At 32.8% G+C, this 14,236-nt stretch overlaps 1 protein-coding gene across 1 annotated transcript in view; it reads right to left on the bottom strand.

The window, feature by feature from the left end:
- The window catches only part of LOC109825849 (epidermal growth factor receptor substrate 15-like 1), an 18,539-nt gene that overhangs the window by 837 nt on the left and 3,466 nt on the right, over nucleotides 1-14,236 (bottom strand). Inside the window, exons 5-11 of the mRNA XM_020392753.1 lie at nucleotides 6,775-6,846; nucleotides 3,425-3,523; nucleotides 3,210-3,281; nucleotides 3,023-3,137; nucleotides 2,496-2,564; nucleotides 1,009-1,309; nucleotides 21-135 (exon numbers count right to left, since the gene is read on the bottom strand). Coding sequence (XP_020248342.1) covers nucleotides 21-135; nucleotides 1,009-1,309; nucleotides 2,496-2,564; nucleotides 3,023-3,137; nucleotides 3,210-3,281; nucleotides 3,425-3,523; nucleotides 6,775-6,846 — 843 coding nt within the window. The remainder of the gene's footprint in view (nucleotides 1-20; nucleotides 136-1,008; nucleotides 1,310-2,495; nucleotides 2,565-3,022; nucleotides 3,138-3,209; nucleotides 3,282-3,424; nucleotides 3,524-6,774; nucleotides 6,847-14,236) is intronic.

Below are 14,236 nucleotides of genomic sequence, written 5' to 3'. Positions count from 1 at the left end.
GCCTCATGAGAATGTGTTACCTTTGTATTAAAACCCCAAACTGAATCCATATCATCATTAGCATCAAAGTTTGCACCCCATGAAGATTCATCGAACTTGTCTCCAGAGAATGTGGATTCAGCACCTCCGTGATCACTGCACAAGTAGTAAAATGTCAAATCCAAGCATTACATTTTATAAAAATAAGTAGGTAAGATAAGGTGAAGTAGCCATAGTTGAAGTTTGAGAATAAGTCTCTCTATCATTGGTTGTAGATTATAAACACAAATATGTAACCATATTCCTTAATTCAAATCATTGATTCTAAGCTTAACCTCCTTGGTTACCATAAAGATTGACCATATTACGGAAACAGAAGACACCAACTTCTATGAGCTGAAAAACCAAGGAAGACTCATCCATTAAATTAATCAGCAAATGAACAGAAGGAATGACCCCTCTAATATAAGAAGCTTAAATTTTTTATTTTGATATTGTGATTTGAGGGGCGGAACTTTAATTTTCTAGTAAACTAGAGGACAAGAAAAATCTTATATACTGAACTTAAATTCAAAGCTTTGGCAGCAAAACTTTAGCAGCAAGAAGCTTTCATGCTCCAAGGTTCTAACAAATTTTACTGAAGAAGGGAGAAGTAACAATTTTGTAGGGGGAAGCAAGACACATTCAACATCGCCACGTTAACTGAATATGAGTTCACTGAAAAAGCACAAATATTTTATATTCAAGATAAGTTCTGAAGGGATAAGTAGCTATTTAATTTTCTTTTGGAGGACGTTTAGTATTCATACATTTGGCAGCTGAACTTGGAAACCTCAAGTCTACCAGAAGATGCGATAAGGTTTTATGGAATATGGTTACAAATTTTATATTCAAATCGTTGCTTCAAAACCTCAAGTCTACCAGAAGAAAACTTTGAAGTGATGGGAGCAACAATCTTTGTTACTAACAAAAGCTCAAATTGCAAAGAAAGTACCATCGAACGAAAAAGAGGAAATAAATAAACAATACCTGTAACTATCTTTAGCATGGGGTGAGACATCATGCAATGGAGAGCGGAAATCTCGAGGGCTATCAAAAGCACTTCGACCTGGACTACCACGTGGACTTCTTGCTGATCCACCTTCACTCTGAGCATCTGCTGATCCATTCTCAGTTATATGCTCATTTGTGTTTCCATACATATGGGAAGGAGATTCAACAACAGAAACTTCATCTGAAAATATCTCATCACCCCAAAGTGTAGGCGAGCTTTTTGGAGGGGCAACTACATCCTCAGGTCCATCAGAAAGTTCTTTTGCAATTGAAAATCCTGGAAGTTTAAACGTCAAAAGTTAATGCATAACATATATAACAATCATAAAGTTGATGTTTGAATGTGCTTCTGAGATAAGCCTGAAAAGATTAATCCAGGTATACTAATATGTTAAGTTGGTAACTCTGGGAGAAGTGCGATAAGGTTTTATGGAGATACATTAACAACCATGATTTATTACGAATAAAATATAATAATCTTTGTGTAGAGTATGAACAGAAAACATAGAAATGGAACATGCAAAAAGAGTTCAACTGCTTGACCAGATAACATCACTAATTCGTACTCAACAATACCCTACTGAAAAAAAGGAAAAAAGGAAAAAAAAAGAGGAAAAGGGGGGGTCAAGAAAACTTTCTATAAATACTGTCGATAAATATGGGTCTTCCAATCTTTTTTATCTATAAAGACTGTCCTTCATCCCACTGTCGATCCAAAGAAACAGTGTGAATAGACAGTTCAGTGGTCTGCCCTTAAAGAAAACTTCCACAAAAGTTACCACTTTGAATTAACTCATGCATCTAAAACATAGAAAGGTTTGGAAATGTCTCGGTTATCGTCTTCTAAGATTTTCTGTTTGACGTTATCTGATAAATGGTTTAGAAGTTCTAGTCCGCCTCACCATCACATGGATACCAGGAAGTATAAACCATAATAGATAGTTGCATATTGACTTCAATGGCCCAGTATATACTTTCGTATATGAAACTCTTATAACACAATGTGCCTATTATGATCTCCCTGACAATCCTGGTTTACCAACATTTAACAGATATTTGACAACTTTATCAACTCACAAACTAAATGGCTATATTTGCATATACAAGTAAAAATCTAAGGAATTAATGTTAGATAAATCTTAAGATCAATATGTTTTAGTTAGAAAACTTCAAGAAGATTAGCTAACATTTAACTTTGTAGGCCTCACATGTATAATTGTCATCATGGAAAAATGGCATACAACAATGGCATACAACAACAACAAAGTCTTTATCCCAAATGTTTGGGTCGGCTACATGAATCATACTCTTCCGTTCCATTCTATTATGGTTCATCTCCTCTTTTAAGTTACCAAGTTCTCTCAGGTGTACCTCCAGATATCTTTGCATCATGGAAAAATGGCATAAAGCTAGAACTTAAAAAAATTAGCTTAAACGTGTTCATGGATGCCAAAGGGACATACCTTCGTCTTCAAATTTATCCCATTCTTCATCCCAATCAACTGCTCCCTCTTGTATGCCAGGTTGCCAACCTTCAAGATAGTGAATAAAATAAAATAGCCGTTTGTCACTAATAATATATGAACCATTTCAAAGGAAAAATGAAACAACGCAAGGTGTAGATAGGCAAGGAAAGTAAGAATAAAACAAAATGGATTTTATTGCAAGTGAAACCTCACTTTCTCCCCCGGGACCATTCCTGGGACCAATTTGGTGATTCTTACTATGCTTGCCATTTCCAAATCCCAAGAAAGAAATTGCCACCAACATTTATATTTAACAGAAACCATTTATTTACATGTTTTTCAATTGCATACACATGTAAGTGTTATGTCATAACAATTGTAACATGAGACGAAGAAAAGGAATCATATAACAATTATATGCCTATTGGGACCTTCAACTTAAAAGATGTAACCAGTTGATCAAGAGAGATTGAAACTAAATCAGGGATAAGACGAAAACATAGGCCATCGTAAATTTAGCGTACCAAAAGGAAGCTCAACTGACGCAGTTGTCTTGACTTCTACACCATGTTGTTTAGAACGCTCACTGAGAGCCTTTGCTAGATCGTCAAGATCAGATTGTATTCGATCAGCACGAACCTGGAAATGCATTTTAAAAAAAAAGATTTGGCATGATGATGCAACAAGTAAAGAAGAATAAACAAACTTTACCTGAAGTAAACCGTCAACACTTCCACCATGCTCCATTTTGACTATTGCATTTTGCAATTCCACTTTCCTCTCCTGCAAAAAAAAGTTAATTTTTTTGAACTAAGAGATCAATAGAGAACACTGGACAAAGCTCTGAAAATACAAAGGAAAATTCATAAACATGAAAATGTATCCCTAATTCCCTATCAGGACCTTATGTTAGTTATCTAGAATACCTGAACATGACGAAAAGTAGCTTCTTCCACTGTCAGTTTTGAAGCAATATCTGCAACTTGTTTGTACTTCTCCTCATACTTTTTAGCCAGTGACTCGACCTGAGAAATGAAGCGAGCTTTTAATTCTCGGTAATATCTAGTTCCAAGAATACTCATTAAACATTCTACAATAAGAATGGTTCAACATTCTATGACAATTCACAGGAGAACACATGATTCACAAAAATAACTAATCTAACTTGAAAAAATGACAAGCTGTGACAAAAGGAGTTGGGCATTAAGGAAACACTAGAAGAACAATAATATTTCATCTAGCAGTAAATTTCAGGCATCAATCCGCTTTAAGTTGCAGGCGAACTTTATGCCCACATGCTCAGACCCACAAATTTAACAGACTTTCTGGGTTGCATTGGGTCAAAACATTGCTACTCCTACAGTGATGATTTGGGCATATCAACAAAAGAGAGATAAAAAAAGAACAATTATAAACTATAATATCAACAACCATCTCGGAACCTACAATAATAAAGTCAAGGTTGGATTCTTGCGTTCAACTAGTCATTATCACAACTTACAAGTGGTGAATCACATTTCTTACAATATTACAAGTGACCTACCTCAACACAAGGTTTTAAATGTCGGATATCAGATTCATGTCGGACAACTAAAATTCATGTCGGATAGCGGAAATCAGGGATATGTCGGTGACATATACTAAATATCGGATTGCCATATCCGATGGATTTCTACTCAATTTTGGTCACTAAGATGGAATGCACTTGTCTTGTTATAACTTATCCTACTTGAGTTGAGTATTCATCATCAAGACACGAGTGATGGAATGCACTTGTCTTGTTATAACTTATCCTACTTGAGTTGAGTATTCATCATCAAGACACGAGTCGTTTTCCATTTCTTTAACTTATCCTACTTGAGTTGAGTATTCATCATCAAGACACGAGTCGTTTTCCATTTCTTGAAGGGAAATATTAGAATATTATGCCAACAAATAAATAAAATACACATTGTCAAACTAAAACTTTCGAAGTGCCTTGCATAAAACTAACATAAAGTAAAGTGCCTTGTATAAAATTGACATAAAGTGTTAGACTTTGAATTGATTTCAAGCTACGGTTCAAACTTATTGTTTACATCACGCTTTTATGTATTCTCAATTTCAATTTGTAGAGACGAAGACGAACAAGAGGAGAATGTGACGGAAAAGAGAGTAATATTTTTTCTTTGCCCTAATCTGTATTATGTATTATTATATGCTATCGGGTTACTATGGGAACATAAGGCTAAAAAAATTAATCAGGTTACTTTTGAATACTAAACCCAAACCCTAATGCTTATCAACTCAAAAAATAAAAAAAATAAAAAAAATCGGTCGCTTTTCGATTTTTCAAGGTTGAAATTCGGTCGATATGTCCGCAATATCCCCCGAAATGTTCGACATGGACCTCAAAAATGATATCCGACTTGAAATGGCCACATTCATGTCGCTCTAGCCTCTGATCCGATATGTCGGCCGACATTTAAAACCATGCCTCAACATAAAAGAAATGATGTTAAATTCGTCCACAGGTGTTGATGGTGTATTTGTAAAAAGTTTACTCTTCAAGTGCAATATAGGAGTTCATTAAACACAATAACCTCAATTTGATATAGCTAAGAAGGGGAAGATGTTATCATATAGAGCTCAATGTATTAAAGTTATACCACATATGACATATCTCTACTGAAAGTCAATGTTATGGAATCACTTGATTCCAGTTGACAAACCAAATATTCCGATGACATCAAAACACTTCCTGCCATCATTTGTTTTGACAATATGCTGCTCTGCTTTTCTCGTATCATAAATTACAAACCTACTTTACCAGAATAAAAAATAAAGTATTCAAGGACAGCGTTTTCATGTAGTGCTACAGTTGGTTTAAACGATTTATTGTAGGAAAAAAAATCCAAGCTGCTGTATAGCATTTATAGTAAATTGTAGAGTCTAGAGATCATGTAGAAATATGATAGAGAGACCAGAAGGCACTAGAATATGATGTATTTTGACTGGAATCCTTCAATAATAATCAATAAACTAAAATAGATAAAAATAATGGGTGTTCCTTTTCTTTTTGGAAAGCCAGTTGGGCATCTAGGCAAATATGTTGGGAGGAATTGAATTTTATTTTAGTTTCATGCATCCTAGAAAGAGACATACCAAGTATACAGCAGAAAGACCCTGAGATAACAGAACTAGTCGATAGATCGAGAAAAGTACAAGATAGAATAGCAAGCATGCATAAATGACATGATATGCAACCACAAACTTGTAAAAACGTTTCTTCCAGAAAAAAAAATCTCTAAATTTATGCGTTACCTCCTTGATGTATGAATTTGGTCAAAGGCACCAAAAGCAAGGATCGCAAGGTGTAAAATTTTATTTGTATACAAATCTGCCACAAACTTTGCTTGCAATCAGGATGAGCTCCTCTAATAAGAAAGTCAGCTTCTAGAAAGAAAAAAGAAATAGCCTTTGGGAATATAATCAGACCCAATCCTTATATTTTCAGATCCTTTGTGCTACTGAGGCATGTTAACATTACAGTAAAGACAGTCATTTGAAACTGATTTCTAGATGTTTGATGTGACATTGTTGATCAGGAACCATAGCCTGATCTATCAAAAGGTATTCCCAAGGAAAATTCATAAAAGCACTTGAACAGTAGCAAGAAAATAACATTTAGGAAGCAGAAAATAAACAAAATCACCAAAAAAATGAAGGGAGTAAAAAATATGGCTAAGGCTACAGCCATTAAATCATGTAAATTACAAAAAATGCTAAGTGGCCTACAGAAAAGATATTGCTCTAAGTTGTGAGTTGTGACCAAGATTCCGGTCTACATTCGCTTCAATGACATGAATAGCTGGAAGGATGAGGGTACCAATCAGATAAGAGACCTTAATAACCAAATTTGTTAAATGTATTTATATCGAATACCCTGTGATGTCCATCTTTGAGAATGCAATGGTTGAAGATCACAACAATGCAGGCGAACATCAACCAAATACGAACACAGTAACATTACAATGGACACCACGGAAGAATATTTACATGCTCACACAATAGTACTTAAACAGGAAGAAACCTTACATAAAGCCTTTAGTAATATGGATACTCATTATACCAGATCAAATATCCCGATCCGTAAAACAATACTTAAAATCTTATGTTGCATTGTGCAAATTCATGTCAAGACTACCTACTGATATGATTTATCAGTAATATTTTGCCCCTCCTAAATGGCGTATAAGAAGCACTGAGCAAGTAGATAGTTCTGAAGGAAAAGTACCTCACGTTTGTCAGAAGATGCCCTTTCTGAGATCTCATTTAGTCTGTTGTCACACCGACTTTTGTAAAGAACCTGTAGAGCACATGGATTTGGATCATAATATCAGAATAAAGGGTTTAGAATTAAAAAAGGGAACTTCATAGCATCCTAGATATACAAAGCTCTGTTCTCTATGGACTATGGTATATAAAGAGCATATATAGTCCTCCATGTGGATAAATTCTTACGGGATTCCTTGTATCCCTTTGAAGTAAAGAATTGTTTGTTATCAAAAGACTTCACAAACATGTTGAAGAAATGAATTGAATGCAATTATAAGAAACATAAGCTCTTAATCTAAAATACTTTGGGTTTCAATGTCCATAGTCTCAGCTACTCTCATTGATTACTAGTTATAGATTAGTTCTTTTAGCAACAACATCATGCTGGATAAGATGTGTATGTGATTATGAGAAACACAAGGTCTTTATCTTTTATACTTCACACTGTATTAAACAGTGATCATAGCTAAAACATTTCTCCTCTGCCTTAAAAATGTCATGTCTTAACGTCCCTCTAACCATTACACCAATACTCCAAAGTTATGATGAGAATTAAGGATTATATTTTATATTCTAACATGTCCCCACAGATTGAGCCTCTTTTTTATGGGCCGAAACCTGGACTCACGCAACGGTGTCAATTTTTAGAAAATCCACTTTAAACTCATGGCCAATAAAATTTGAACTTGGGTTGCCCTGACGCCATCTTGAAGTCCCTAACCATTGCACCACAACTCCGAAGTTATGGTCAGGATTGAGGATAATATTTCTATATTCTAACACCATGAAAAAATTTTAGCTCATAAGTTGCTCCTTTTTTGGCACAAACAAGAAAAACAAGCATGTATAGTTCAACAAGTAAAGATGTTAATAGTATTACACCACATGAAAGTTAAGAGAATAATGCGAAGTAGCAAAATAAAATTGGAAACAAACGTATTCTTTATATTCTTTAGAATATACTTGTCATAAAATTATTTCAAGATGATAACAGTAGGATCTTAACAAATAAAAACTTCCAAGCTGCTTCGATTACATCCTAAGAAATATATGATATCTTCCATTTTTTGTTCCTCGAATCAAGAAGCCAAAGAGCATGCGTGTCCAAGATCACTCCCACCTTTTAAGAATGAGAGGATCCCCTATAAAAAAATAAATCCATCTTTGAGTTATACAATCTACGTATTAGACGTGAATCTTCCATTTTTAAATTTTCTTAAATTATTTAGGGTTAAACTTTTCATTCATACTTAAGCAAATAATGAAAAGAATTCCATTAGAAGAACTATATCAATGAAAATCAGTTCTCTTCCAAGAAGTACCCAATATAAAACACTTGCAGAGTACCTACAGAAAACAGAATATGTCATATCTCTCTCTAGGCAAATATTATTTGTTTTACTCTATAAAAGTACCCCATATCTAACAAGATGTAAGGAAAATGATGTTGAAATTATGCCATAAAAAGACATAAAACCTACTTGATTCCCATCTAGATTTGCAAGAATGGTCATGTCTTGAGTACCAAACCCTACATCCATATGTAAATAGGATGTTTTTTCCCGTGGTGAAAGAACATAGGAAAAAATAGTGTGAATCATCAGTACTTACAACAACACACCGGGTTCAAAGCTTGATTACCTAGTAAATACGATTCCACTTGAATCACATGCTGATTTTGCAGCTCAAAGATGGAGTTATAGCAAATGTTATTATCTTACCTCTTTGTGCAGACTCTTTACAGGTGCAGGAGAGTTAAAAGAAAGCTCCTAATGTTGTACGGGCTTAACTATATTACCATGTAAGGTCTTATTGAAGAGGCCCCTCACTTTCTCACAGTTGTTCTTGCCAAGGAATACGACTCAAAAAATTAGATTTGATATTCACTTTAATTGAATATCGCAAACTGATGAAATCTTGATCAAATTTAATTTCTAATAGACCATTCTGGGGGAAAAAAAGACATGATGATGATAAGAATGATTGGTCTGACTCAAAGCTCTAAAAAGGTCGTTATAGACAGAAAATCAACACTATCACACTATCTCTGGAGATACTGGAGATACATAAGCACATGATCCTGATCCATGTAGCCATTGCAGAGCAAAATGTGCACCACTAATGTGAACTACGCACATGTTGAATTTTCTAGCCAATAAGATATTGCATCAATACATTAAAGAAGTTTACCGAATAACAAATTCTAAGCTGGCATAGCTTAATCATGTAGACTAAAAAGTGAGATTAGTTCCTCATGGACATGCACGTGAAAATGAGAGGAAACAGTATGGGGGAGAAGATCCAGCTTTACACAAACAGAACCATCATTGACCAACTAATTCTTTGATGCATGTTATTGAAAATGTTCAATAAAACAACAATCTCTGCCTACTTTTAGGCTGTCGGCTAATTGAGAAGGAATAAAGTATCCATATCAACACAATCTATACTACATATAAAAGAGGATTGCCTTGTCAAAACTTTTAATTTCCATTTTTACCCTTATAGGTTTGATAATTCTCAAATATGCCATTGGTTGTAATTAATCATTCACTAATTATATATCCTCTTATTAATTATACATTTCCTCACTTTTTTGCAACCTTTGCTCACACTATTAATTTACTATTTAAGTATGTTATTTCGTAGAAAATTTGAAAATTATCCTTAATTTATCTTCACATAATATTTAAAATTCTAGAAAAATTAAAAATAAGAAAAATTCATTAGCCTTATGCTTTGTGCCTTAGGATTTCACCTCTTATGAAGGACTATCTGATACCTTTCATCTTACTAGCCTTTTAAAGGTATGATACTAGTATGAAAAATAATCGTATTTATTGTAATTGTAATAGTATTAATAGTATAATGATCTTAATAGTGTTTTTTAATTAATAAATTATACTATAATTTAATAATTAAACAATTTAGTAAATTATTTACTAATAGTATAATAAACTAATTATTAAATTAAAATGTAGTTACTAATAGTATTATAAGTATGCTATGTATAATATTATTATATTTAAAAGAGAAGAAATTATTTAATATATGATAATTATTTTAATAAATTATGAATAAATAATAATTATCCAAACTATAATAATTAATCATACAGTTCTTTATACATAGCTTTATCGTATAATTTATTCATAGCTTTATTGTATAATTTATTCACTTAAACAAAATTATAATTATTCATAATTTATATTACTATGCAAGTCATTTTATTATTTTGCAACCAACAAAAAAAAACATAAAACAAAATAAGTACGCTCTCGTGCAAAGCACGCGCACTATACTAGTTAATTTAAAATAAATATTAGTAACAAATTAATCTCTCCTTATAACCAATCTCTCTCTATCTAAACACCATCTAACAACACTATGTTTCTCCACCCTCTCTCTTTCTCTCTCATCTAGTGTTTCTATCTCTCTAATCGATCTCTCTCTGAATCTGTTAGTGACCCTTCGTCTCTCAACTTGAGATAATCACAAATTCTCAATAGCAAGGTTATCGATAGCGGATAGCGTCGCGTAGCGGTGAGGCATCGCTAAGGCTATTTCGGACTATTGCGGTACAATAACGGTAAAAAGCGCAAAGTCAAATAACGGTCTAATTTAAATATGTATAAATACTAAAAAAGAAAAATTCTAAGAAATCTAAAAGTACATATTAGATGATTTAAAGAGATCCTAAACATGAAATAGACATTTAACCATCACGTAATATCAAAGATGATTGGAGAAGTGAAAAAATCGTCGTCTTCGAGAAAAACTTAGCGATGACATGACTGTCCTAAGAGGAGCTCACGGTGAAGGAGGTGAGAGGAAGTATCAATGTAGGTGCCAGAGGCTATGAGAGGTGACGGGAGTATGCTGAAAATCACAGGAGACAGTGGAATGTAATGGTCAAGGGTTGAGTTTAATTTTAAAAAAACAAGCCTCAATCCGCTTTTAAATAGCAGTCAAAAAGCAAATTTCGAATGCAATCCCTCACTATTTACCGTTATGACACACTATTGGCCGCTTTTACGAACAGACATATTCTGCAATATGTCATCGCTATTACGCGATAGCGTAGCGGGCGATAGCGTAGCGGGAAGGGACCGCTTACGTTATTAGTGTCGCTATTGTGGGGCTATTTACCGCTATTTATAACAGTGCTCAATAGATAGCTATTTTTTCGCCCTCTTCATACATCCATCGATCTCTCTCTATAAACGATCGGATTTTCCCTTTTGCAATGTATATCCCTCAAATCAAAGAATTATAGTCATGATTGCTACTAATTATAATGGCCATATAACTCCCCAACTCTCTCAATTTGTAATTAATTGAACCATTAGTTATACAATTGCTTATTGTTATATAAAGGCTGCTTTTGGCTGGAGTTTCATGCAGAAAGGAAAATGTTTTCTTGAGTGTAAGTATTGATCCTTTTTTTTCTTCTTTTTCAGTTCTTACCCCTCAATTAGTTTTGATTGAAAGTAATAATTTTTAAACTATTCTTTTCTACTTTAAGCAGTTCTATGAGTTTTAGAGATTTTGAGTTGGTGGGAGAACCCATCTAACAAGATACTTACTTCCCTTTTCTCTTTTGTTATTTTGCTAATAAATATTTATATTTGTCTTTTGGTTTATTTTGCTAAATTGTCTGTTGGTATTATTCATCCATTTGTTTATGTTAGGAATTAATAGTTCAGTATAATTGAGTGATTTAGACATATACAAATAGTTATATGATAGGATAATAAATCTCGTTATTCAAGGATTTGTTTTAAAAAAATCTCTTTTACTAGTTTTCTACCGCCTAAAAAGTTTTAAAAGGTTGTAATAAAACTAGAAAGTGTAAACAATACCAAGTAGCAAGTTTATGTTCTATTAGATAATACATATGCGTAGGAGTACAAATTTTCTGTCCTTTAATCATTCAATTCAAATAAATGGTAACATTCCATTCGGAATTATATTTGCTACGGGTTAAAATTTGGGGTGATTAGGATATTGAATATCAACATAGCTTGAGATCCCTTTTAAGAGTATAAATATTACAAGATGAATTTTTTACGCATATATCATAAAGAAACAGCAATTGAGCTAATGATTTTTTCTTCCCTATTTTCAAGAGCTTTTGAGATTTTATATTATATAACTTCGTAAATGCTCCTTGAATTTTGCTTGAAATAAGAAAATTTTCCATATCTTCAGTTCATAACAAATAATTACAAATGAATTACATTTGATGGTTGTAGATGGTTTTAGGAACTGTTTCTAATTTTATGTCGGTAGACGGTATGTGATTTCTTTACAAGTATCACTATTTGCATATGGTTCTGAATGCTATCATTTTCAATTAAGCTGGTTACATATAGATTTATTTATTTATGCTCTCCATTTATGGAATTGGAACAATCACAAGTTTTTTCCAATCTATTCTTTAGAAACCATCCTAACTTAAAATCTTTCCTTGGTCCAGAACAATGACATTTGAAAATGACAATTCACTGCAAAATCATCCTTTTTCTGGACAACATATGCTTTTTTTTCTTTTTATATATAACCTTTAGAGGGTTCTATAACAATAAAAAGTGTTAAGCCTTGTTAATTTAAATCCCTCATTTTTTTTTGTGCTACACCTCATAAGCTTTTTTAGGTCCTAAAACCTATAAACTGAGGATTATAATAAGTTTTCTCCATAACGTTTATAGATCATTGTACTGTAGGTGGGATTCATTTTGTTACTAAGCATGATAAATAAGCTATTCTACATATATATTAGCTTACGATATTTGGACATAAGGATTCAAATATGTATCAGGTAAATTTTTATAGAAGAGGAACCTTGTCCATCCATGTCTTGATTATACTTGGTATTTTGTAAAATTTACTAATGAGTGAAACATTAGGAATGTAAGGTGATAGCTTCGTTATATGGACATAGGACACACATGGACAGATACTTTTGGTAGCTGAATGTATCACATATCACCCATGGTCATCTAGATACATTGTACGGAGCCTGTTGGCTTTTAAGGAAGAAATAACATAATGCATCACGCTTATTACTTTTTATAAACTTTAAGAAGATTTCTCCAAGGAATGAAAAAGAGAGGAGAAATCAAACTATAATAAAACACTGCAGTTTATGTTTTACAAACAGCTACTTGCAAATTTATACCTAAAATAACTATAGCTTAGCAAACTTTAAACCAAAGCCCTCAATATTTTAGTCATATCTGAAAGAAACTCTCTCCTGAATACGAGGACAGCTTAGAGAATATTTTATGGTTTTGACTTCCAGATGTTGATGTATTCATATTTTACATGTGAAAAGATGCATCCCCTTATATCCTTGACAAACCCAATAGATATTAGAACACATGAAACCTCAAGGAGTAAATTTAAAAATTTCAACATTAGTTTAACATTAGTCTCAGAATCAGATATTATATGGGTATAAAATATTTTTTTAAGTCATAAACAGTATATTGCAAGTATTATAAGCAGACTAAAAGTTGGTCGAAAATAGAAAACCCCAAAAATTAGGCATGATCTAGGTCTATGACAAAGAGTAAACTTACAGTTTGTGCTCAAAACTCAACAGTTTTTTTTTTTAACTTTTTTTTCCCGCTTTTTGATTTCATGTTATTCTAAGGCATGTATAATAGTTCACCAAATTGAGGACCTTTATGAAAGAACACTCCTTCTTGGTGCCTTTCCCCTGAAGGCTTGTTGAGGTGTATCTAAGTCTTTTTTTTTTAATACTATATTGATCAGTGTTATACTTATAAGACGACGTAAACTTGACTTGTGTTTTATGTCAGATTTTGCTCAATAGCAGCAATCATCTCTAGAACTATTAGAGTCCATTGTGGACATGTCCTAATCAACTTTAAGGTAAATCTTCAATATTGTTTTACAATTGTAAATGTTATCACTACTATTGTAGTTAAAAAATAATAGATTTATTCTTATACATTTCATGATATATTTCTGTGTAGGGTCACGGAGAAAGGCTCAACCATTGGGTGATAATGAGAGTTGGGTTGCTTATAATAATTCACATCATCCATTTCACAAATGGTATGATTCTTTAATTGCACATTATGTACTAATTAAAAACATGAAACGCTTAAAACCTTAATTAAAAAGTTTTTAATTACAATTCTAAGTACATCATTTGACCATCTCTCAAATGCCAAAGTTTAAAACCACAGTGTATTAGTCTATTAATTAAGACAAAGCTAAATACTGGAGTAAAATACAGTGAATGAGCTCACTGAATGATCAGTCACTGCAGTTCTTTTTCTTGGTTTCAGTTTCTACCAATCTATTATACTGTATGTTATAAACTTTTAAATTAAAATTATGAACTGAAATATAATGGAAAAATATTTTCATACTCAAAATTGTTGGTG

The sequence above is a fragment of the Asparagus officinalis genome, chromosome 10 (assembly GCF_001876935.1).
Source record: "Asparagus officinalis chromosome 10, Aspof.V1, whole genome shotgun sequence".
Taxonomy (NCBI): Eukaryota; Viridiplantae; Streptophyta; class Magnoliopsida; order Asparagales; family Asparagaceae; genus Asparagus; species Asparagus officinalis.
This window is presented reverse-complemented; position numbering and strand designations above follow the sequence as displayed.